Consider the following 25,060-nt stretch of genomic DNA (forward strand, 5'->3'; position numbering starts at 1 on the left):
TATTACAGTTTTTGGCTTGGTAGTGAAAGTGAGTATTATTTTTGGCAGATGGACAGTGGTGAGCTGTAAGTGTAAGCAATAGGATAAAAATTAAGTTGGAGACCCATGCTGAACAGCCTTTAACTTAATAAAGATATGAAAGTTTTTTACAATCTGAAAGTAGGCAATGGTGTATTAATTTAAATAAATACAAGTTTAGACTAATGTAGTGGATCACATGATAATATTTAAATTAATTTTTCTTTTTAATAATAACTCTTTCAGCCTTGAAATCTATGTCTGCTTACACTTACACATCCACTCACTACTCTTAGTTTGGGAATTGATTCTTCAGATTTTCATCCTTCAAGTGTGCTGTCTTGTAATACATTGGTATCTATGCAGGACTTACAGAAGTCTATAATGTATTATTTTATACTGAAGGATAAAGTCTTCCATTGAAAAGGAGTAGCTTTTATTAATATTTTCTTAACACATCTACTAGAGGACTAGGAGCAGGAGGTGTGTAGTTACCATACAGTATCTTGGAGACAGGAGCACTCACCAGGGAAGGCATGAGAATGGTAATGAGAAGGTTCACTGTGGGAAGGAGACTCTTGGATTTTGGCAGCAATCCTGAGGCTTGCTTGGTGGTTAATTCTAATTAGACAGAATATTCCTTCTGGATATCGTACGTGTTTTTGTAGGTCTTGAGTGCTTTAGTTTAGTGTCACACTATTATGAATCAGGAGAAACTCAGCTGAAATCAGTGAGATCAGTGTTGTGTAAGTAATATGAGATGAGCTTGGCTGGGATTATTTTAGGGCTTTTCATATCTGTAATTCTTTCTGGCTACAGCTCTGTTGTTGGAAGCTGTTACGCTTATGAGGATCAGATGGGATCGGGAGTTTTTACTGTCATGGCGTTTAATACTAACTTGGACCACATATGTTGGTAAAAACATCTGACCTCCCTTGTCTCTCTCCTAACATTGCATTTCCCTGATCGTCAATGTAGTACACTCATGAGAAATTACAGAAGTGAAGAGAGTGTAGCATGGAAAATAATGTAATTGTTTCCTCCACCCTCTAATAACATAACTGATGTGTACTCTTTGTTGTCTGAAGATCAGAGGTGTAGTTTTCCATCGGTTTAAGGAAGAAATGTCATCTGAATGCAGAAAACTTTTGCAAATGGGCAATTCCAGCCCTACTCTCCCTATTAGCTGAGGAGGAAGCCAACATATGCTGCGACTTGCAGGTTTCAGGCTCTTCTGGCTGATGTGTTTTAGCAGAGGTGGTTCCAAATTGAATGCATTAGATAAGCGTAATTAGTTACCTATATGTTCCTCGTGTCTTTAAGCTTTGTCTTCTAGCTTCATCTGGTAGACAAAGAAGTAAAGGTTGTTAAGCTGAGTGGATAAGTAGTACTCAAGCTGCTAGCTAACAAAAGGGAGAAGTTACTCAGGTTCCTTTCTGGAAAGTCTGTAGTTCATCTTTGTGTATTGTTTTTACTGAATTTGCTTATGCTTTTAAACAATGTATGATGTATTTCTCCTCTCGGCTCTAACAGCCTCCTTGTCTTCTGTATCCTCTGAATATTACAAGCAGTAATGTGTTAGTTTACATCTTTTCTTTTTTTTAAAATCACTTTACTAGACATGTTTAGCTACCAAGATAGTGCTAGAAGCAGCCTGTGCTTGTGCTGCATAGACGTTTACATTGAAAGTGTGTGTTGATCATTAAAAGTGGTAATGAATAGCTCTTTTACAAACAGATTAGAGGGTGGAAATGTGAAATACGAATTCTGAGACAAAAAAATCCCAACGCCCTGTTAATTTTGTTTGTGTGAAGAATCTTGTAGGGCTGTCGAAGGACTTACATTACTTCATACTTTACTACATTACTTCATCTCTGCAAGTTGTTTTACTGGAGCTAGAAGCATGTTAAGTTTAAAACATATTTTGTAATGTACAATGGTAATAAGCATTACTTCATAGCAGCAGTGTAGGTTTCGTGGTCTGTTGTTTACATGAATGGACTTTAAAATGTTTTTAATGATGTACAGCTGTAATAAGCATTTCAGAAAACTTCAATATCTCTAGAGAGCGAACTGTAATTGAAGTCAGATTGTGCAAAGTACAAGAGACTAGAGTACAGAAGGAAATCAAATCCTGCCATCTTCAAGTCTGGGTTTTATGCTCCTTGGATTTAAACCACTGCAGGCATCAATCAAATCGAAACCCACATCGCTTGGCTTTCGGTATCACAAGTTTTCACTCTGTTGTTCCACTGAGTTATACAATTCTGTTTGATTTTGTGCATATGTTTATATATATTTCTAGGCAAACCAGAAGACTTCGTGATGCTGAACAAGAAAAAGACAGAATGTTGCTTAAGACCATTATAAAAGTTTGGAAACAAATTAAATCCCTCCGTGACTTTCAGAAGTTTACCAACACACCCATGAAACTTTATTTGAGGAAGTATGTTTTGATAACACTTTTTGTACTTCATTTGCCAGCACTGGAGTTTTAATAAAATTAGTCAATTTGGGAATTTAGAATTCTGATATGAAGGGGGCAAAAGTAAGAATTTGAGTAGTGTCTGGCACTGGTTGAGGCTGCCACTATTCTGTTTGAGTTTGGGGAGAAAGGAAGATGAAAATAACAAGTAACTACTGTAACAGAAAGGAATTTCTAAAGGCTAATAAGTAAATAAAACGTAATTGTATTCATTCTGGATGGTGACTATCTGCTTTCAACTCTTATCATCTCATCTATTTATGCTAGTAATTTTAAATAGAACACACTTGGGATATAATGAAATTAATTCATAGAGAAGTAGACGCTATATGTTATAGACTTAATTGTAGCTCTCACGTTAATTTATGCAACGTGTTGATAACTATTGTTTTGAAGGGAAGAGGTTGATCAGAGATCAGATGAAAAAGCATATGAAGCAGAAATTCAGGCTGAGATAAATGAATTACTAGAAGAATGTATGGAAGAACACGAAAAGAAAATGAAGGAATATAAAACTGAGTTACAGGAGTGGAAATCCTGGAAGAAGACACAGGTTTGTTTAAATCATTTAGTTTCAGAAAAAAAAATAAATTACTAAATATGTTCAAAATTTGTCCTTCTAATACAGAAATAAATAAATTTCAGGATAGTTAAGCATAAATGGATACATTCTGTCTACTTAGAATTTGTTAGTAAATTAATTGTTAATTAAAAAATTAAAATATGTTAGGTTTTTGTGGAGCGTTGTCTTCATGCTATTGATTTTCAGCAGTTCTTTCTTTAAATTTGATAGTTTTGCAGCATTCCCATTAAATTCATGTCCTTCTTGCAAGGAAAAAACAAGGATGAAATTCGTGTGTGTGAGTGGTGAAGCAAAATAATTATGATGTTTCTAATGAACAAGCAGTTTGTGTCATCTCATGTAAATTAATGTTCAGAAATGTCCCAAAGCTGAAAACTTTAATTAATATTTTGGACTTTTACCTCTGAGAAGCTTTATTGTTAATAATCTGTATTGTAGTTAAGGTCTCAGTCATGTTTCAAGGGGATATGGACAAATACAGGAGCTAGAACGATACACCGCAATAGGATGATCTTTGAAATAGCCTGTGGCAGTGCCAGCAAAATCAGATTTACTTTCATACTTATGTGGCAAGGTACTGGATACCTCACAGTAATAGTGATCATATTTGAATATAATTACTTCCCAGTTTCAGCACTGTGGGATTTTTGGATACCAAAGCAAATGAAATTTAAGAAAATGTTTCAAATATAGTTTTCAAGAATCTAGTGTGTCTGCTGATACTTTTATGTAAAGTTGTTTCATGTACATGCAGCATCTATGGAAGGCATTTAAAGTGTTTGAGGGGAAGCTGATCTGTAGGTATTGGAAATTTCCGTTATCAGAACACAAGCGGAGCACATGACTCATTAGTATCATCTCAATTGACTTGTAAGATAAGATGAATAAATATAAACCTTAAAATGAAGGCAGATAGTCTTGAGCATTGATCCTAATGGGAACTGTTCATCTGCATCTAGCCAGTTACGCCCTCACAAATACCATGGTTGGTGGTTCCAGCCAAAGCTGCTCTCAGCATCTTTTTATTCTTAGTCACAAACTGTCCTGAGACTGAGATGATTGTGGTTCTTCCCTTTCAGAGCAAAATGTAGTACACAACCTTCCTTTCATACACAGATGTACTTTATTTTATTTTACTCAAAGTACTTTGTTGGTTAATCACTGCCATTGGTGCCTTACTAACACAGATCACACGAATCCAAGGAAGATGCTAGAGGTAGAAGAGACTAGATAAATTTAAAAGGAAATACAAGAACAAAAATAAAAATATGTGAACAAGTTGTGTGGCTAAATACTTCAGTTAGTGAGGAAAAACTGTTCCTTTCCTCACCTCCTCCTGTTTTACTTATGGTGTCTTAAATCATGAAGTGGCTGGTGCTTCCAAGCAAGCTGCAACTCTGGAAGGAGGGATTTGCAGTTGTTTAAAGCTGAACATGCATATGAACACTGGAGTTCTGCAGTTTAGGAGATGCTGAAAGGCACGTGGTCTTCTGTTTGTTTATTCTGTTTGGCATAGAGGAAGGGAGGGGATCATTCTGCACGTGCTAAAGATACTGCTAAGATAAAAAGCTTGTGCTCCAAAGTTTGTGGCACATCTGCATTCACTTCGTCAATGTGTATGCAGACAATACATCTTGAAGAAATGTTGAGTAACCTTCCTTCAATCCTAACAGAATGCATGTGGTAACTCAGGCTAAATGAGAAGTCAGCTGCTAGCCAGAATGTTCAAGAAACTTCGTAAGTTGGTTGGGAAGGTTAAATAAATGTTTTGTTTGAAGCATGTTATATTTTTGAAGCATATGAATGGAATGCATTGCTGAATTCTGAATCTGAAGTAGTACTGTAGAATAGGAGAAATCTTATTTTTGTGTGTGGTGATTTTAAAATTGTACAGTCTTTTCTCATATATGTTTATCACTACTGAATCAAAAAGAGAAAACAAATCTACTGATCGAAACAAGTTCAGGAAAAACATTGTTATTTTTATATGCAGAAGTCCAAGAAGAAAAAGAAGAAAAAAGACATTCATGAGGAAGAAGAATCAGTAGAAGACGGTGATCTTGGTGAGGAACGTGTAAAACCCATCCCACCTGAAATGGTCAATAGCCTGGAAATAGAGCAGCAGGTTAGAGAAAAAGCTGACAACTGCAGAAGGAAACCTGGAGAGCCTGTTCTAATTCCTGAGCTGGTCCTGTCAGGAAGCATAACTCCAACAGATCTGTGTCCTCGGTAAGATAAATGTTGGCTTGCAAATTACTTTTATAATGATCTTCTGCTGTTATGTAGCAATTGATTGTTTGTACAGCTTCAGGAGCGCGTGCTCACCATTCTGTTTAGCCTAATGATAAAACTTCTGCTTCTGAAGCTGATACAGTTTAATTCGTTTAAGTCACAGGTAACCTTGTATATAGTGGGCTTGGAAAATGCATGCCTCCACATTCCTTTTGAACCTTCTGATGTTCCTTGAGCATCTGCATGGAACAGTGGTGTATATGAAGAAGTTGTTTCCAGTGTAGAGTCTAAGTCACTTCTGGCAGTACCACTCTCACTAGCTAGTCCTTTATACCAGATCTGTGCTATAGTCAACGCAGGGAAAGTGAAGAAATCAAGTAGTAAACCAGAGATTTCACTGTGGGTAAAATAAATGTACTTGTGTTACTTTTCACATTTATACATGCAATTTAAAATACATCTAGCAGATTTTATGAATTTAAAAACTGCTTTTTTTCATATTTATTCAGTAAATACCGTCATCGAGGAATATTTCTTGGCTGTTCTGCTCCCAATGACTAAAAACTTCAAAATCTTAACTCAATTTGATACCATTTTTTGTGCTTTGGAGGAAGGAAAGTAGAAGGGAATTTTGTTTCCCTAAATAACTCCTTTTATATGGAGGTGGCTTTAGTGGATCTAAAATTTGACCTGTTCATTTTAAAATCATTTTATATTCATGAGAAGTTAAAACAACTGTTAAATAATAGTTTAAAGTCTCTTCTGTGTAGTGACATTTTTAGAATACCATCTTTGTTTAGATTACTTCTGTTTCCCCTTGAGGAATCAGATTCTCTTTGAAAATAACTGAAGAATAAAAATGTTATTAAAAATGATCTGACAGCTTGTTTGACGTATTTACAGACCAGAAGTTTTGCGACGAGAAGACGTGAAGAAACGCTCAGCGTTTATAAAAGTCCTTTTCAACTCCAAAGAAGTATCAAGGACTGTTACCCGACCAATAAGTTCAGATTTCAGAGTTCACTTTGGTCAGATTTTCAATTTACAAATATTCAATTGGCCAGAGAGTTTGAAACTACAGGTATATAATGATTTATCATAATAACTTTCAAAAAGATCATATGAAGTTTAATTATTCCTCTAATGCTTGTATTTTGCTCTATGGTAGTGTTTTAAAGACTGAAAAGCGTGTGAAGAACCCTTTGTAAATCATTGATGTTATACCCCTTCCTTGCTTCTCCAGTCACAAACATTTTTGATGCTTGTGCTTTATAGATATATATGTGTGTGTGTGTTTTATATATATATGTGTGTGTTACATGTAACATGACTGTGGGCTGCATGGGGGAAATTAAATAATTGGGACATGTGATTAAATATGTTAGCGGAGCAGCCTCTTAATTTTAGAAAAACTGACTTAGGTTGCAGATAAACTTGCCAAAAATGGTTGTCTTGAAACCCTATTGTCCACACAGTAAAATCATCATAATGTTTGCTGGAGTGGGATAAGAAAAAAATTCATTGCTAGTAATGTCCATAACTGCACTGGACTTGATCAACAGTGCAGTTAAGTCAGACCACCACCACCCCCATTCCAAATATGAATTAATGAATGAGTCACATGAATAATTTTCAGAGCCAATATAATCTATTCTTAGGACAGACACGGTCAGGATCCTGCTTATCCTGTTAGATGACTTTTCCTGTTAGGTAACTTATCACTGGTAGTTCAGGGGAGGGTGTCTACCTCTTGCCTGCTCCGTTTATGTAATGCAAAAATTGAAGGGGAAAAGGAATTGTCTCGGATTAAAAACATCTGAATGGAGAAATCACTCATACCACGCTGAGCCTGCAAGTGGCCAGGGAAGGGGGAAGCAGCCTGCAGTACTCCCAGAATGGGGACTGTGTGCCTTCCCCTGCTTGTTGTGGTAAAGGACAGTTACTGAGGCAGAATCCCTCTGGCATCTTCACCTGATGCCAGCGACTGTCACAAGCAGTTGCATATTGTGCAATGAGACTCTTTAGAGCCTAGAGCTTGTTGTACTGTTCTCAGGTGTGTTAGAAAGGTGAGGAGGATCTCCTTCTAAGAAGAGTTCAGACCAAGTTAGCTGCTGGTAGCTGAAATGTCTGCTAATTGGATATTTTAGAAAGTAAACGAATACAATTGCCTTAAGTGAATTATTTCATGCTTACGTCATAGTAAAACCTTTTGTACAAATACCCTACGATATGTTTTCAACTTCTCATGATTACATGTGTAAATTTTTTACTATGTCTGTCACCATGTTTTTTTCTAGATATATGAAACGATGGGTATGAGCGGTACCACCTTGTTGGCTGAAGTGTTCATACCTGTTCCTGAGACTACAATTCTGACAGGCAGTGCTCCTCTGGAAGAAATAGAGTTCAGCAGCAATCAGCGTGTGATGTTGGACCATGAAGGAGTTGGGAGCGGTAGGGGCTCTCGGTCTTTCTCCGTTCAGTGTTTCTCATGTTGCTGAAACCATGTAGCAGTAACAGGCTGCTGTAAGCTTCAGAGTAAATTCTGTTAAGAGTGTTCACAGCTTCTGTAACTGCATCTTAAAAAATAGTCATGATTCTTATTATTAAAGTTTGCTGTGGAATTTTTGTCACTTACTAATTTTAAGCTGTGTGTAATAAAAATGTGTGTGTTTATTGTTTGGCTTGTAGTATTAGTGAAGCTCTACTAGCTATAGAAGGTGTTTGAGGTATTTTTAGTATTTAGCTAATCGGGCCTCTGACACTGCAGAGCAAACAGGTGGTATTAATCAGTATAGCTCCAGTGATTTTAATGTTTTAAACCACTGAAGAACTGACTGTATAAGTGTATATGCAGATTAATTTTTTTGTCTTCCTATTTTCTTTGATGCCATCCTGCAACACATTTTATCCCGGGACTTTAGGAAGATGAAACAAGGGAGGTGGTAGGAAAAGGGGAAACAAGAATGATACGTAGTAGCATATGGAACGTTCAAGTTTATATAATAAGTTTGAACAGCATTAGGAGATGACTGACTTGCATAAATTTGCCATATATGAAATACAGATCAAGCTACAGCAGAATGATAGATAAAAAGCTCTGGAGGACGGAAATAGGGTAAAAAGCGTTACAACAACTGTGTGTGTAAATGTTATTGACCATGATGACTGTATATGCAATTGTGTGTCTCAAAGCTTTAGGACTGACTTTTCAGTCGTGCATAATTCTTTTGACTCTAAATTTCTGTTTCATTAATAACAGTATGCTGAATCTGAAAATTGCCAGAAATAGTGTGCATCTGTGAAGAGGGGGAAAAAATGCCTTTGGCATAGCTTTCAAGGCATACCCTTTCCTTCCAACCCAAATGGAAAGCCCTTCTGTAGGTGGAATGGAATCTTTCACTCCTTTGTAGAGCACAGTCCTTCCCTACAGCATGCAGCAGAATTAAGTTGTTTCACACAACCTCGTTTATGTAAAGGCACAAGTTATTTGACTGCTTATTTTCGGGAAGTATTTTTAAAGATGTTTAGACATTGTATTTGAATGCATAAATATACAACTCGTTTTTTCCCCCTTGATAGGTGTGTCCTTTTCATTTGAAGCTGATGGTAGCAATGAAATGACTTTAATGACCTCTGGGAAAGTATCCAATAGTGTCTCCTGGGCAGTTGGAGAAAAAGGAATCCCCTTAATTCCTCCAATATCTCAGCAAAACACAGGCATTCCAAGGTAATATGGTATGAATTTGCAGTGATTCATGGGAAACTGATTATACTAGTATTTAAAAAAACCCCAGATGTTCATAAACAAGAATTTTCATAATTTTTTTTCCTTAAATTTAGATATTTTACTTTCGCTGTAACCCCCTGTGGATATCTTAGGGGTACACATTTTTGGTAAATAGGTTTTATTTAGAAATTTTATCACTTAGTACATTATTTATGGACAATATTAAAGTTAATCTCAAGCTGATTAATTCACTTTTATGATTTTCTAATAGAAGATGTATATATTGGCAAGGAATATATATGTAATCAGCTCTTTCTTATTTGAAGTACATTTGGGGAGGCTATCGAGACCCATGCTTTAAATTCCTTTCCTGTAATTAATGATAAAAATTATGTTATGAAAGCAGTAGAAGTTAGTATGGGGGCTTGACACTATTAGTGAATTAATCAGTGAAAAATTTGCGTCTGATCATTCCAAAATAATACTCTTTCCTGATTTTTCTCCATCAGAAGTCTATTGAGCTGCAGAAATTAGTATATTATTCCATTCAAAACAATCTAATTTGCCCTGTGGCTGCAAGTTGGACTTTGTAGATTATTTGTCCATTTTGTTGCCTTTATATATTTCCAGTAAAGTCAAGGAAATAATAATGTCTGTTTTTTGTAATGACCCCAGGTAACTTCACTGTAAAGCCTTAAGAGTTTTCCCATGCTTAATAACATTGAGCAAGTACCTCTCCCAGCTGATTAGATTCTGTCAGATTTTTATTTATTTAGAGGCTAGACACTGGCATCCAAATCGCCCTGTTACTATTTTTGACCCAGGCTCCAGCCGTTAGAGTAATTTGCTGATCAGCATATGAGTAACCTGCTGACTTCAATGACACTGGAACAGCATGAGATTAAAACATAAGGATGCGTTCCCAAAGGCTAACTTTCACTAATCACTGTAGTAAATGGAAAAATGGGGAATTTCAGAAGGAAGTTTGCTGTAAAACACCCTTCTTTGAATTACCCTCTGGAGATGAACAGCCCTCCATGACTTTCCATTGTCTGTTGTGACAGTCAGACACAAGATTTTCATGCCTGAAGTTAGTTTTTGCTGCCCATTAGCTTTTCAGCACAACTGTGATTCAGTATGCGTTTGTTCAAGAATGGCGCCTAAAGATAGAACCTTGATGTTACCACTTTATCTGCGGCTCCAGTAACTGCTGGATATTTGTCTGATTCTAACCAAGCATGAGAAATATCCATAAGTTCTTAAAGCTTTCCTGAAAATATTCAGGTAAGTAGAGAACAAAGACTCAAATTAGCATGCCTAATAAGAGAAGGGACGACATCCACTTTCTGTGGTATTTAGCGAATAACATGCATTTCCTGGCGTACTGGGTTTACGTGGCAAGGTTTTGGTAGCAGGGGGGCTTCAAGAGTGGTCTTTGTGAGAAGACACCAGAAGCCTGGCAAACAAGTCCGTGTATGAATGGCCTCCAGACTACCTACCATACTTCCTTGCCTACTATGAGTACAAGAAAGTGAGCAGGAGCATCCAAAGGATAAAGAGTGGAGCTGGGACTCTGTAGTGTCAGGGAGGACCAAAAGCAGAGCTGCACCACCAGGGAGAAGGCTGCAACGGTGTCCCAGCGCAGGCAGTGCCCTCACCAGCCAGCATGCAGTCCTGCAGGAGCTGAACAGGAGAGGCAGAGCAGGGTGCTGGCAGCAGTCTCAGACATGGTGAGGGGATGAGTCAGGCCCCAGGGTCTATCCAGAAACAGCAGAGAAGGCGGCAGAGACCAAGGCTACATTGTAGGTCTGAGAGAGCCATCCAGGAGACAGGTCAAAGACAGGATTTAACACGTAGCACAAGCAAGGACTGTACATCTGAGAAGTTCTTTTCGGTATGGATTGTCAAAACTTTTATGTTAACTTTCATGCTGTGAGGCAATCTATCATCTTACTTCCTAGTAATCAGCAACATGGAATAGTGTAGGTGTATCATAAACGTATCAATAAGCACTTTATTACCCTGTGTAAAAGTTCCCTTCCACCAGTTTCTTCATATTTCCCCCTTACTTTCCTTTGCAATTCATCATTCCCTCAGTTGCATAGCTACAACTAAGAATTGTGTAGTGGAATTTGCTATTCAGTTTGTGGGGAGCTTTCTTTTTTTATTCTAAGATTGCTTAAAATATTTTTTTTTCATATTGCTAAATCATATGTGTTTTAGGTATAAGTTCTGTCAATTTCTGTCTTTTTAGTGCTTTAAAAAATATTGATGCTATTGCATCAATTGGCACTTCGGGCTTAACTGACATGAAGAAATTAGCTAAGTGGGCAGCAGAAGCAAAACTTGACCCAAATGACCCAAACAATGCAGCTCTGATGCAGCTGATCATGGTAAGTGGCTTTTCCAGAGATACAGGGTTAATGGAGCTCTGAAACACTCAGCCACCAGTACCTTCTCAGACAATCTGCATGCATGCCAGGGAGGTAGTAGCATTTGAATTTGTGATGGACGTGCTTGTGTGAGTGGTAAGAAGCAAAATGCTAACTAAAAATATGATTTATTAATCCATTTAGTAGTGGGTTAATGATTTATTAATGAATGTGGTTTATTAATCCATTCAGTAGTATTCTAGTGGTGAAAAATAGGTATAAGGGAATGCACAGAATGATTAATTTATAAATAAATAAAAATTATATATAGATTCTGAGTTTGTTGTTTCCTTAAAGTGCAGGGGTATTCCCAGTGTACTTGTATGGTATTAAATAGGAAATCGCTCATTAGTGGCAATTGCACAAAGAGATGTAGTGTATTGTAGAAGTTGGGACTTTTCTAAACGTCAAATTGAGGAGCTATTTACATAGCTGAAGTTGTGTAAATGAATTGCCTTTACAGTACAGCTTCCTAGGTTACTCTGCTATGTTAGTTTTCCTGCTTTTTAATGTTTCGTTTATGTTACAAGGAAATAGCATTTTATTGTCGTCCTCAATGTATAATCTCATATACTCAACAAAAACCTACTTTAAAACACTTAGTGTTTCAGTCTCAGTTTGATACACCTCAATTGCTTTTGCTTAAAATTAACATCCTTGCAATACGTATGTAAGACTTACAGAAGTTATTTTGTAGACTTTTGTCACTTTGTATGAAAAGGGTAATAATTTTTTGTCTAATTTAGGTTGCCACAAGTGGAGAGGCACGTGTTCCTGATTTCTTCAGGTTGGAACAGTTGCAGCAAGAATTTAATTTTGTTTCTGATGAGGAATTTAATAGATCAAAGAGATTCCGACTCTTGCAGCTCAGAAATGCGGAGGTGGCAGAGTTCCGAAACTATAAGCAAGTCCCTTTACATGAACGAGAAATCAGTGAGAAAATCTTCCAGGTAGAATGTTATCTGAAATATTTCTTTATTGTTTTAATGCTAATAATATTTGACTTGCAATTAAGTAAATTGGTCCCTTAATGTAAAGCTATGCTGATGAGTAAAAAAAATTAGAAGTTTATTCCTTCAGTTTTTGCTGGTGTTATTTTAATCTAATTAAGATAACTTTCTTTGAAGGCAGTATTTCCACACCTATAGTGTGGAAGGAGAAAAATAAAACACAGCAACTGCTGTAGACACAAATGTTCTAAGATACTTTTTTTTTTTTTTTTCAAAGGTGATTTCAAATATAGAAAGGTAATGCAAAGATAATTCAGGCTTAGGCTTATTAACTTTTGAGCCCTTTCTGTGGAGACTGCTGAAAGCAATGACTCTAACAAAAATTAAAACCTTCTTATGTGTTGCTGTGGCTTACGTTGCAGTCTTTTCTTGTTTAGTATATTGTTCCAATTAGCTTACCCTGTCCTTGCCTGTCTGTTAATTACCTTACTGAAAAGCAATGTGTGCATTTTTTATTTGGGTCATATTTCAGTTATTTTTAATCTCATCTCCAGTATTAGCGTTCTTTAGTTCTTTAGCAATTCATGTGGCTAAGGAGCATTTTAGTGTGTTCATTCCTTAGCAGGATCAAAATCATCTCAGATTCTGGCAACTGCTGCTTTATTTCTACTTCTTCTCACATAAATTTCTTTGAAAAATTCCTTTCTTCCATTTCTTTTGGATTATATCTTTTTTATTTATTAATTTGATCATGTCTGGCTCTTTACAATAACTGGTTTTCCTTTTTAAATTTTAGAGTAGTTTCGTATCTTTTATTTAAAGACGTGTCACATCTTTGATATAAATTTCTGATCCAGTTGATTTTATGGACTAACTTTGTTCATTTCATGTTACAATTCAAAATTGAAAAACATAGTTTAAGAATTGTTTATTTGGGTGGGTTTTATTTTCACTAAGGGTAAATTGAATAAACCCATGATCACCCATTCCAAGTTCATTTTATATGGCGTGATCTTCAAAACTAAGTTTTAAGTAGTATTGTTTCTAGTTCGTTCACGAGCAATTTGGCAAAGAAGTCTAAAAATTCATAGGATCATGGAAATATTGTTTGGAAAATATTGTCTGGAGGTCATCTAGTCCTGCTTTCCACTGAAGAGGTGGGACTGTTGCCAGCACTAGTGAGGTCAGCTGTGTTATTTGTCTGGCCAAGTTTTGAAAACCTCTAAATGGGTGATTCCACAGCCTTTATGGATAACCTGTGCCAGTGCTGCACTATCCTTCCAGTGATTATTAAAAAAATAAAATAAAATCATGCCCAACCTGAGCATTCCAAGTTGTATTTCATGGCGGGTTTCCCTTGTTATATTTTCTGGAACTACAGAGATTAGTTTAGCACTCTCTTCTTTCTAACTGCCCTTCAAAGAGTTGTGGGTAGATATTGGATTGCTCATTAATCTCTTCCTCACCAGGCTAATTAAAGTTGAGCACCTTGTCCAGTGCAAGAAAGACACCACAATACTGGAGCAAGTCCAGCACAGAGCTACCAGAACATCTGCAGGTTGTAGCACGTGACGTACAAGGAGAGGCTGAAAGGACTAAGTTGGTTTTGGCCTAAGCAGGCAAGGCTAAGGGGGGCATTTTATTGCTTCCTTCAGGTACCTAGTGAGACAGTGCAGAGAAAACAGAGATAGACTCATTTTAGAGGCAGGATGATATACATGTTACTCCAAGAGAAATCCCAGTTAGACATAATGAAAACATTTTTCACAAAGAATGTATTCAAATTATAGAACACGTTGTCCAGCAAGTTTGTAGAATTGCCATCTCTAGAGATACTGAAAATTCACCTGGCAAAGGCCCTGAGCATCCTGATTGGACTTGTTCCTGCTTTGAGTGAGGGTTTTGATCAAATGACCACCAGAAGTCTCTTCCAGCCTACATTATTCTAAGATTCTGACCTCTTCTTGTAGGTCATGTACTCTAGGCCTCTGACTGTCTTAGTAGTCCTTTAGTGGACCCCCATCCAGTTTCTCCGCATGCGGCTTGAACTGGCAACCCCAGACTGGATTCAGTATTTCAGATATGCCCTCACAAGTGCCAGGCTGGAGGGGCGAGTAATTTCCCACTGTCTCTAGGTCATGCTACTCCTAATATACCCTGCAGTTTGTCCTTTGCCAAAAGACCACCTTATTTGTTGTCATTAGATGATAACCCCCAGATTTTTTCCAATATGGCTGTTACTCTGATGGTTGCTTTCCAGTCTGTGCCAGCACGTGGAGTTACTCCACCCTCAGTACAGAATTTTGCCTTTTCTTCATTGAGACTTCGGTTGTCATAGTCTTCAATTATCAAGAGCCCTCTGAATTGTGGTTCGGTCATTCATTGTATTAACCACTCTTCCTAATCAAGTGTCATTGGCTAAATTGCTGATAGTGTATTGTGCCTCCTCATCCAGGTCACTGAAAATACTGAGGAGTATTGGCACTGTAATCAATCCCAGCGATACTTTGTTAGAGGACACCAACTGGACATTAAGCTGTTGATCCCTTACTGTTAGAGCTCAGTTGTCCATCCTTTTTTCAACCCAGCAAGCAGTCCATTCAGTCCATTCAAACCCATACTTCCTCAGGTTATCCCAACCAGGAATAACTGCATTCTACTTGTTGACAGTGGTGATATTTTCAATCTATATCCTAGCTCTATTCCTAAATGACAAATTCTGTAGTTGTACCTAAACCTGATAGTGGAAGTTACCTGCTGTTGGTTAACCATGGTAGGCAGCTAAGCACCACACAGATGCTTGTTCACTTCCCCTCTCCCTCTAGCTATTCTCTCCCCAGGACAGGGGAGAGAATAGCTAGAGCAAAAGCAAGAAAACTCATGAGTTGAGATAGTTTTATAAGTGAAGGAAAGAGGAAGAAGGAAGAAAAAAAACAAAACAAAACAAAAAAAAGTGATGTAAAGGCCCTTGCCACCTCCCATGTGTAGACTGATCCCTAATCAGTCTGTGAGCAATAGCTACCTTCCCCAAAATCCCCATCCTTTCCATTTTACTGCTGATCATGACATTATATGGCCTGGAATATTCCTTTGGTAATTTTGGGTTAGCTGTTCTTGCTGTGTTGCCTCCCAACTTCTTGCACACCCCCAACCTACTTGCTGCAGGGGAGTTGGAGAAAGAGATGGTGTTCACACTGTGCAGGCACTGCTCAACAATAGTCAAAACACTGGTGTGTCATCAAAAACATTTTAGTCATAAATTCAAAACATAGCACCATACTGGGTGCTGTGAAGAAAATTAAGTCCATCCCAGCCAGACCCAATACAATTAGGCTATGAAATTATCTTCTTTTTTTCCCCACTGTGGTGTTTCCCCAAGTGGTTCTGTTGTATGCATCCTCTGCACTACAACACTAATATGCAGCATTGCTATGAAATCTTATTTTGCTCTATATTTTTGGTTGCTTATGTTCCTCAGAACAAATGGGTCCGTCGTGTCTACCAATGAACCCACCAGCGTGGGCTGTAGGATTTTGATAATCCAAGACATGCCATGCTTATAGGCAAGCAGAATGTCTTGATACACTTATGGAAATGAAGCAACACAAGTGTCTTAGGTCAAATGGGAAGAGTTTCAATTTGGGGTTCAACACCAGAGTAAGGGCCAATCAGTCAGTAGCTGAGTATTTGCTTTATCAGAAGTTTATGATCTCTTCCTGTTTCTTCTGAAAGTTTATTTAATGCCAAGAGTATAGCAAGAGTTAACAAGTACTAATTACTGATTTGCGGTACTTAAATCATATTGCAGTAAAAAGACTTCTGAAGGGAGCAATGTATATGCATGTACCAGTTAGACGTTCAGCTCCCATTGTCAGACTTCTTTCTGGCTCAGAAGAGCTGTTCTTATTTTGTTGCTAATCTGAAGTCATTCAACAATAATTATTGTGCACTGGAAAAGTTAGATAAGGATTTATTGTGGAAATAAGGAAGAACTGTGTTTCCAGAATGCCCTTCCCAGACCCTTTATCTCAGGAAAAATTTAGGTTTTCTTAAGTAATAACAGTAGCAAAATGTCCTGAAGAATAATTTTACTGAGTAGCTTTTACATGATAATGAGCTGTGGTTTTAAAGCCAACCTGATTTGCAGACTGCCATTAAGCTGCAGATCCTAGGAGACCCCCTGGATGTGTAGACTCTGTGTTTTGCTTGGACTCTAGACTTTTCTTAATTTATGAGAGACACTTCCCTAAACTTATTGCATCTGTCAGTACAGTTTTCATTGTAGTCCACCAGAATAGTAACCACAACCCAGAGGAATATTCTATCAATATACATCTTCCCAAGAAGCAAGTGCTTCTCATAAATATTTTTCTTGTGGTGGTAACCAGTAATCATTTCAGCCCCTTGGTTAGGCTACAGGCCCTTTTATCAAACCTCAGGCAAAGCAAAACCATCGCACTCTGGCTGCTTAAAGAGCTTTCATTTTCTCACTATGTACAAACAAGGATTTTTATTGTGCTATTAAATCTCTTTATTTCTTGAATATAACTTAAAAATAGCTCAATAATTGTTTCTCAACAAAGTCTCCTACACGTAGAGTTTCTTCCAGTTTTAGACACTATGAAAACTAGTTATGTGTATTAAAACGCAGTTCAGATTTCAGGTCATCTTCCATGAATATTGCGTCACTTCTGTTTGTAAAAGATTCTCCCTATTGCAGCTGCAGGAAAATAAGCCATTTCCAGTTCAAATGGAATTTCAGTTTACAGCAGCAGGTCAAAGTTCAGCTTTAAAAGAAGAGAGGGAAATCTTCAAGTTATTCATAGTAATTTAAACCACATGAATCTTGTAACTTAATGGAATTCTTGTCTCTATTCGTGGAAGTTTAGCAATGCTATTGCTGTATACATTAGCATTAAAAATAGCTTTATAAACCTCTGACATCTGTTTTGGTTTACTGTGATCCATATATTAATATTAACGAAATATTTACCATTTCTCTTGTATGTAATAAAGCACTGAATATATATTGAATCACAACTCTACTAAATGTCTTTAGGACTATGAGAAGAGACTGCAAGAAAAGGATGTGATTGACAGCAAAAATTACCTAGATTCACACAGAGCAGTTGTTGCCAACTATCTACAGAAGGTAAGCTGCAATAAATACGGATCCACCATATTTCTCCATGCCGTACATTGCTTCTATACTTGGATGTTTTATTGCTTAAAACCTGATTCATCTCTAAACATGACCCATAAACATCTTCAAAATTCTGATTTAGGCCTGAAACTGGTCTAATTGAACAAGCAGACGTTTCTGAATGACTCATTTAATCTTATTGAAAAAGTTGCAGTGTACAAAATGACCAGCCATTCTGGACTTTTCTAGTAGTTCTGTAAATTCTTTTTTTTGCTCCAGTGTCCCAGAGATTTGTAGTGTTGTTTCCCAGGTATTTGCTGATTTCCTTTTCCTCACTATTTTCCTTCTTGTAAGCTGTGATGCTAAGAACTGAATTGTCTCCATGAAAGGGGCCCTAACAGCTGTTAAAAATCATTTAATGTAATACACAGTGTCTTGTCCTGCAGCCTAAGGTAAAGGGCATATCTTCCATCACATTACCTTCATTGTGGTATTAGAGTAACATCTTCTCCCCGTTTTCTTGATTTAATTTATTTTTCTAGTCTGTTCATTCTGTTAGGATGATGTTCTCTTTAAACCTTAGGGAAAAAAAATATAGGAAAACATTGGCCGTAAAACCAAGAGAAGTGTGCAATTTCAGGCTACTTTGGCAAAATAGCAAGCGCAAAACATGGCGACCAGTACTGGAAATACCAAGAAGTGTATCAAATCCTAGCCAGCCCGCAAAATGTGTAATACGATGTTAAGGTTGATTTGATGTAGGACAAAACAAATTGTCTGTTAGAAAGAATGTTTTGTAGAAGAATCATAGAAAATGAAGAATGTTTAGATCTTCCAGGCGAGTGCTAAAGCACAGATTCAGTATGATAATACAAAAAAATCATTTTTAACAAACTTGTCGTGTCTGTGTCAGCCCCGTATGTTTTGCATGGTATTTAAGTGTGTACTCAAACATATGGTTTGTGCAGCGCACTGAATAATAGTATAGTAGTACAGAGTAACATACATTATGGTACCTTTATCTGTCACTCTTTTAGATTAAATACAAGTAGCCTTTTTTAAAATAATATTTGGACATTTTACACTTTCATAAAATCGTCAGATGTGCTTGAAAATTAGATTGCTCACATCAGAACTGAAATTCAGTTCACTCTGAAATGTGATCTTTATATGCCTGTCACTTCAACACACAGATATAATAACTAAAATAAAAACTTTTTAAAATAACAAAGGGAGATGTATCACAGAAAATTGGGTTTTATTGCTGTTCTGCTACTGATCTTGTAAGAGCACAGTATATAAAGGCTTTACGCATGTTATGGGTACGAAAAAAGGGCAAAGGCAATATTCTGTCAGTCTGCTTCCACATGATTCATGGAATCACAGAATTTTTCAGAGTTGGAAGGGACCTCTAGGGATCATCTAGTCCAACTCCCCTGCTAAAGCAGCATTGCCTAGAGCACATCACTCAGCACTGCATCCAGGCGGGTCTTGAAAGTCTCCAGAGAAGGGGACTCCACAACCTCCCTGGGCAGCCTGTTCCAGTGCTCTGTCACCCTCACCACAAAGAAGTTTTTTCTCATATGTTCTTCCTATGTTCCAGCTTGTGCCTGTTATCCCTCGTCCTGTTACTGGGAACCACTGAAAAGAGTCTGGCTCCATCCTCCTTAAACCCACCCTTTAGATACTTGTAAACATTAATAAGGTCCCCCTTCAGCCTTCTCTTCTCCAGGCTAAAGAGTCCCAGCTCTCTCAGCCTTTCCTCATAAGGGAGATGCTCCAGTCCCTCAATCATTTTTGTTGCCCTACGCTGGACTCTCTCCAGTAGTTCCCTGTCTCTCTTGAACTGGGGAGCCCAGAACTGGACACAGTATTCCAGTTGTGGCCTCACTAGTGCAGAGTAGAGGGGGAGAATGACCTCCCTTGACCTGCTGGCCACACTCCCTATGCAGCCCAGAATTCTGTTGGCCTTCTTGGCGACAAGGGCACATTGCTTGCTCATGGATAATTTACTGTCTGCCAAGACCCTCAGATCCTTTTCTTCAGAGCTGCTTTCCAGCAGGTCCACCCCTAACCTATACTGGTGCCTGACATTCTTCCTCCCCAGGTGCAGGACCCTACACTTGTCCTTGTTGAACCTCATTAGGTTCTCCTCTGCCCAGCTCTCCAGCCTGTCTAGGTCATGCTGGATGGCAGCACGGCCCTCTGGGGTGTCAGCCACCCCACCCAGTTTGGTATTATCAGCGAACTTGCTGAGAATACACTCTGTCCCCTCGTCCAGGTCATTGACGAATACGTTAAACAATACTGGTCCAAGTACTGACCCCTGGGGGACACCACTGGTTACAGGCCTCCAACTTGACCCTGCTCCATTAATCACAACCCTCTGAGTCCTGTCACACAGCCAGCTCTCAATCCACCTCGCTGTCCCCTCGTCTAGTCCACACTTCCTCAGTTTCCTAAGGAGGATGTTATGAGAGACAGTGTCAAAAGCCTTGCTGAAGTCAAGGTAGATGACATCTGCTGCTCTGCCCTCATCTAGCCAACCAGTTATAACATCAGAGATGGGTCAAACATGATTTACCCTTGGTAAATCCATGTTGACCACTTCCAATAACTTCCTGCTCCTGAACGTGCTTGGATATGACATCCAGAACGAGTCACTCCGTTACCTTCCCAGGAACAGAGGTGAGACTAACTGGTCTGTAGTTCCCTGGGTCCTCCTACCTGCCCTTTTTGAAGACTGGAGTGATACTGGCCTTCCTTCAGTCCTCAGGCACCTCTCCTGTTCTCCATGACCTTTCAAAGATGATGGAGAGTGGCCAAGCAATAACATCTGCCAGCTGTCTCGGCACTTGTGGGTGCATCTCCTCAGGGCCCATGGACTTATGGATGTCCAGTTTGGCCAAGTGGTCTCTAACCTGATCTTCCTCTACTGGGGAAAACTCTTCCTCTCTCCAGACCTTCCCCCTTGCCCCCAGGGCCTGGTATTCATGAGGGACAGCTTTAACAGTGAAGTCTAAAGCAAAGGTGGCATTCAGTAGCTCTGCCTTCTCTGTGTCTTCCACCACTAGGGCACCCATCATCTCATTCGTTAGTGGGCCTACATTTTCCCTAGTCTTCCTTTTTCTATTGATATACTGAAGGAACCTCTTCTTGTTATCTTTAACCGTGGTGGCCAAGATGAGTTCTGCTTGAGCTTTGGCCCTTCTAATTTTTGCCCTGCATAGCTTCACTACATCTTGGTATTTTTCATAAGTAGCCAACCCCCTTTTCCAAAGATCATAAACTTTCTTTTTTTTCCCTGAGGTCCAGCCAAAGCTCTCTATTTAGCCAGGCTGGTCTTCTTCCCTGTCTGCTTGCTTTTTGGGACTTGGGCATGGCCTTCTCCTGAGCTTTTAAGAGTTCCTCCTTGAAGTAAGAGGTTGTTTGGAGAACAGGGAATGCTTTCATCTCTGTCCTTCAGTCTGTGACCTCAGCATAGAAATGAAAGGAACTAAGGATTTTAAACATTTATTTGAAATCATAGTATTTGCAATACAGGCTTCATCGATTGTTCTGCAGTCCAAAGTGCTGCTTTTATTCCCCATAACTAATATTATATAGATTATTCTACAGCCTTTTCTGCAGCTTCATATAGATGTGGAAAACAGATGCCTGTTAGTGTCATTTGTTGTTGTGATTGCTTCTGATGATGAACTGTAAGCAGATAAGACTTCATTTTGCTGATGGTGTGCTTTCAGATGTTCTTATATGTGGCTAGCCAGTATCTTTCTAGAGAATAACTGTATTTGTAGAATGAGCTTATATTATGTTCTGAAGAAATATCTGGTGGAAAGAAAATTTTTCTTGGACCATGACTCTTTTAGAAGTGGGAAAAAATATAGAATGTGTATTTGGACATGTTGTTTGTGTTTAATGGACAGAATACAAATATTTGCAGTGGGTTTGCGTTATAAATGTACTTTTGTCTCTTCTCCTTCCTCATTCACAGGTTCGAGAATCAGTAATAAACCGTTTCCTCATAGCAAAACACCATTTCCTCCTCTCTGACCTTGTCAATGAGGAGGAGATTCCCAGCTTGGGGTAAGGGAGCTATCTTTATTTGTTATAAATCAAAATAATTAATGTAAAACCATCTCTGATTTTTTTTGCAAAGTGTATTGATGTGACTAACTAACTGATGCGACTTTGTGTTTCATATAATATATAAACTTCCCATCGCTGTGTACACTTCTGCCAGTACAGACAGTGTACTGATACACAAAGTACGTAAAAACTTTAAGAAAAAGTCTGTGTTTGGTAGAAGTAATGTGAAGCCGTGTAAGTAAGATTTAGCAGGATATAATGCATCAGGCTATGATTTGATGAGCTGAGCATACCCCTAGCTGGTGCCAGATTGAATGATTTCCAAATATCAGACAAGCATCAGAGGAAGTAACACTACTCCTGGTTCTATAGGTGATGCTCACTTTGGTCGGTGCATATGCCCTGCAAATAACGTGCAATAGATTTTTTTAACAGTCATTTCCTTTATTTTACTTCTCATATATTCCTGTTTGTTGTTGCTGGATCTTTACTTTCAGAAATGTTACTGAGTTTGGAAATTACTTCTTTTTTTTCTTTTAAGATTATTATTTTTTTATTACTTAAGCACTTTCTTTGAATTTTTGTTCCGAATCCTGTACTTGTTGATCTTGACGTTTATCAGTCATCACAGCAGAGATGACTCTTAATTAGTGTTGGTCATTTAAAATCTGTGTAAATAGGCAGGTTGTGAAAGATAGTTATCTTTTTCTTTTATGTAGAAGTTCCTTGTGTTCACTATAAATGTGACACCCTTAAAGTACAGACAAAGCTTTTTCAATCAGCAGTATAAATCTAAACAGTTCCATCTGCTGGAGATACAGAGACTTGCTCGCTTACAAAAGAGTTCATCCTGGTTTTTAGTTCGTGTTTTCACATCACAGAATGGAAAAATCCAAACACGACTATAATCAGCTTTTTGAGTTGTTTAAAATAAAATGCTTCATTGATATTTTCTTACCATGAATACTACTTCATATTGGATTCTATTTGCTAATTTATATGGTTAGTGAATTTAAAATACACCATGATATGTTTAAAGCATCTGCTTAGTGAGATATTTCAGTAACTTGTGGTTTTGTGTTATTTTAACAGCAATTACTGTGATATTTCCTTATACATAATAAAGAAAATAATGTCATTTGCTATCAATTTTTAAAGTAGATTTTGGAATGTCTGCAGTTAATATCAATGATGTGAAAAAAAAACATACATCTGCTTTTTATTCTTTTCTTGTTTTTTTTTTTTTTCTTTGGTTCTGCTTTGCCTTGGGTTATAAGTTCTGAGGGTCCAGGGTATGTTGTGGCATATTCATTCTGCTTCCTTTCTATAGCCTATTGTTTGTTGTACATAGCTGTATAATTAGATTTTTTGCCTATTCCATACAGTGGTTGTCATCATGTGCTAGATACCTTGTTTATAGCACTGTAGTTTAGATCTGTCTTGAAGTTGTATAATTGTCTTATTTGTACCTTACCTAGTTTTGTGAAAAAAACAAAACAAAACCAAAACCCAAACCCACGTTTTTACACATTTAAGTTTTTATTTGTGAAATACAAGACAGAACTGAATTGTGTAGTACTAAACAATTAAAACTTATTGCTATTTCATAGAGTTTTATATGGCACTAACAGGAGCATATATTTCCTTTTTCTGTTAGTGCATAATTTTGCATGTGTGTCATGGAAACACTAGACTGCTGGATTCTATGCAAAAATGACTAAATATCTGTTTTATGATTATTAGTATTTTGGGACTTAGCCTCTTCAAACTGGCAGAGCCAAAACGACCATTAAAGCCAAGAAGAAAAGAAAGGAAGAAGGTCACAGCACAGAATTTATCCGATGGAGACATAAAACTGTTGGTGAACATCATTAGAGCTTACGATATTCCAGTGAGAAAACCAGTAATGAGGTATGTTTAAATGCATGTTTCCAGTACAGATTCATTTTCTGGTTTCTGCTGGTTTAAGGACAGCTGAAGCAACTAATGTTGAAATTCAGCCATGTGTATTGTTTTGATCCTCATGATAAAAACATATATACGTTTATCTTTTTATTAGTAATGATGAAGAACGGCTGGTTTGTAATTTTAGAATCACAGAATAATGGAGGAGTTTGGGTTGGAAGGGACCTTAAAAGGTCATCTAGTCTAACCTCCCCTGCAATTTTGTAGAATAGTATTATCATTTATCAATAACTGCTAAATTTAAGAAATGTTTTACCAAAAACCATATTCATCTGCTTGAGGGAAAAACTGCCTGGAAGATAATTTACAGCTTTGACAACATTATAACTCTGGTAATATCAGATGAATTATACCTTAAGCAAGCCTGCTAGTTAGGGCAATTTTAATTCATAATACCAAAAAATAAGTATTTAAAAAATGCAGTGCTTCCTTGTGGGATACTATATTTGCCTCCTGAGTGTAGCTTGTTGGAATTCTCCTTCATGGACTGTTTGTTTAAGTTAATGGACTGAGCCTAATTTGGCTCTAATTTTAAACGTGACCATTACCTTTAGGCACGTTAAGGCTGTGTCGCGTAGAGATACTGGAGTTGTGAGCAGTCTGGTTCAGTTCTAGCAGCAATGTATTAGTGCAGCGTTCTCTCTCTCTCCGAAAATGAATACACCTTGCATTTCACTCAGAGGTATTTTTAAACCGACCAATTACTGTGCGTATAGAATTTAGCGTCTGCTGGTGGTTTATCTCTCTATTATAGTAAAAGTTCTGTTGGATTTCTGTAAATAAGTTCATACTGAGAAAAGCAATTCATATTAGAAACATGTTGACAGAAAGGAAAAGATGAAAATTTCAACTTATTATCGGTATTACAAAAATAACTAAAACCCCTCCCAGTCTTTTTGCATTATATGATATCATATTTTGAGCTGCTTTCTCCATGAATATTTATTTTTTTATAATCTCTACTCTGGTGTTATTACAAAAAAGTTATGTGGAAACACTGTAAAAATAAACATTAACATTTATTTTACTTCACTCATGGGTTGCCAATTGTGTAATATTCATATGGGTTTAATTTTGTCGTAGAGGCCTTGCCTGGATACCATGAAGTCTACACTTGTTTATGAATTCTGTGGGGGTTCATCTCCTTCCACTGAGAAACCTGTAGCTTAAGGAGATTGCACAGTGGAGGCAAAAAAAAAAGGGTCTGGGGTTGATAAGCTCTTCAGAAAAGAGAGCCTCCAGGCACAAAGCTTACAAGAGCTATACACTCACTACCCCTTTCTGGCATTCGTTTCATGTTATTTGATCAAATAAATATCTTTCCAAGGTTGAAGTCATAACATAAAAATATCAGAAGTATTTCCAAAATTCTGTATGGTTAATACAGAATGTGAGGGATTGATATTTTGTAATGTGTTTTCTGTCTTTTCTTG

At 37.6% G+C, this 25,060-nt stretch overlaps 1 protein-coding gene across 3 annotated transcripts in view; it reads left to right on the plus strand.

Annotated features, from left to right (window-relative positions):
- Positions 1-25,060, plus strand: part of CC2D2A (coiled-coil and C2 domain containing 2A) — a 67,715-nt gene that overhangs the window by 23,710 nt on the left and 18,945 nt on the right. For all 3 annotated transcript variants that reach the window (XM_074587619.1, XM_074587620.1, XM_074587618.1), the window contains 11 exons: positions 2,324-2,464; positions 2,900-3,056; positions 5,080-5,315; positions 6,222-6,399; positions 7,616-7,772; positions 8,901-9,048; positions 11,303-11,441; positions 12,227-12,430; positions 17,490-17,582; positions 21,568-21,659; positions 23,406-23,573. In XM_074587619.1, the coding sequence (XP_074443720.1) occupies positions 2,324-2,464; positions 2,900-3,056; positions 5,080-5,315; positions 6,222-6,399; positions 7,616-7,772; positions 8,901-9,048; positions 11,303-11,441; positions 12,227-12,430; positions 17,490-17,582; positions 21,568-21,659; positions 23,406-23,573 (1,713 nt within the window). The remainder of the gene's footprint in view (positions 1-2,323; positions 2,465-2,899; positions 3,057-5,079; positions 5,316-6,221; positions 6,400-7,615; positions 7,773-8,900; positions 9,049-11,302; positions 11,442-12,226; positions 12,431-17,489; positions 17,583-21,567; positions 21,660-23,405; positions 23,574-25,060) is intronic.

This window comes from Larus michahellis, chromosome 5, assembly GCF_964199755.1.
Source record: "Larus michahellis chromosome 5, bLarMic1.1, whole genome shotgun sequence".
Lineage (NCBI taxonomy): Eukaryota > Metazoa > Chordata > Aves > Charadriiformes > Laridae > Larus > Larus michahellis.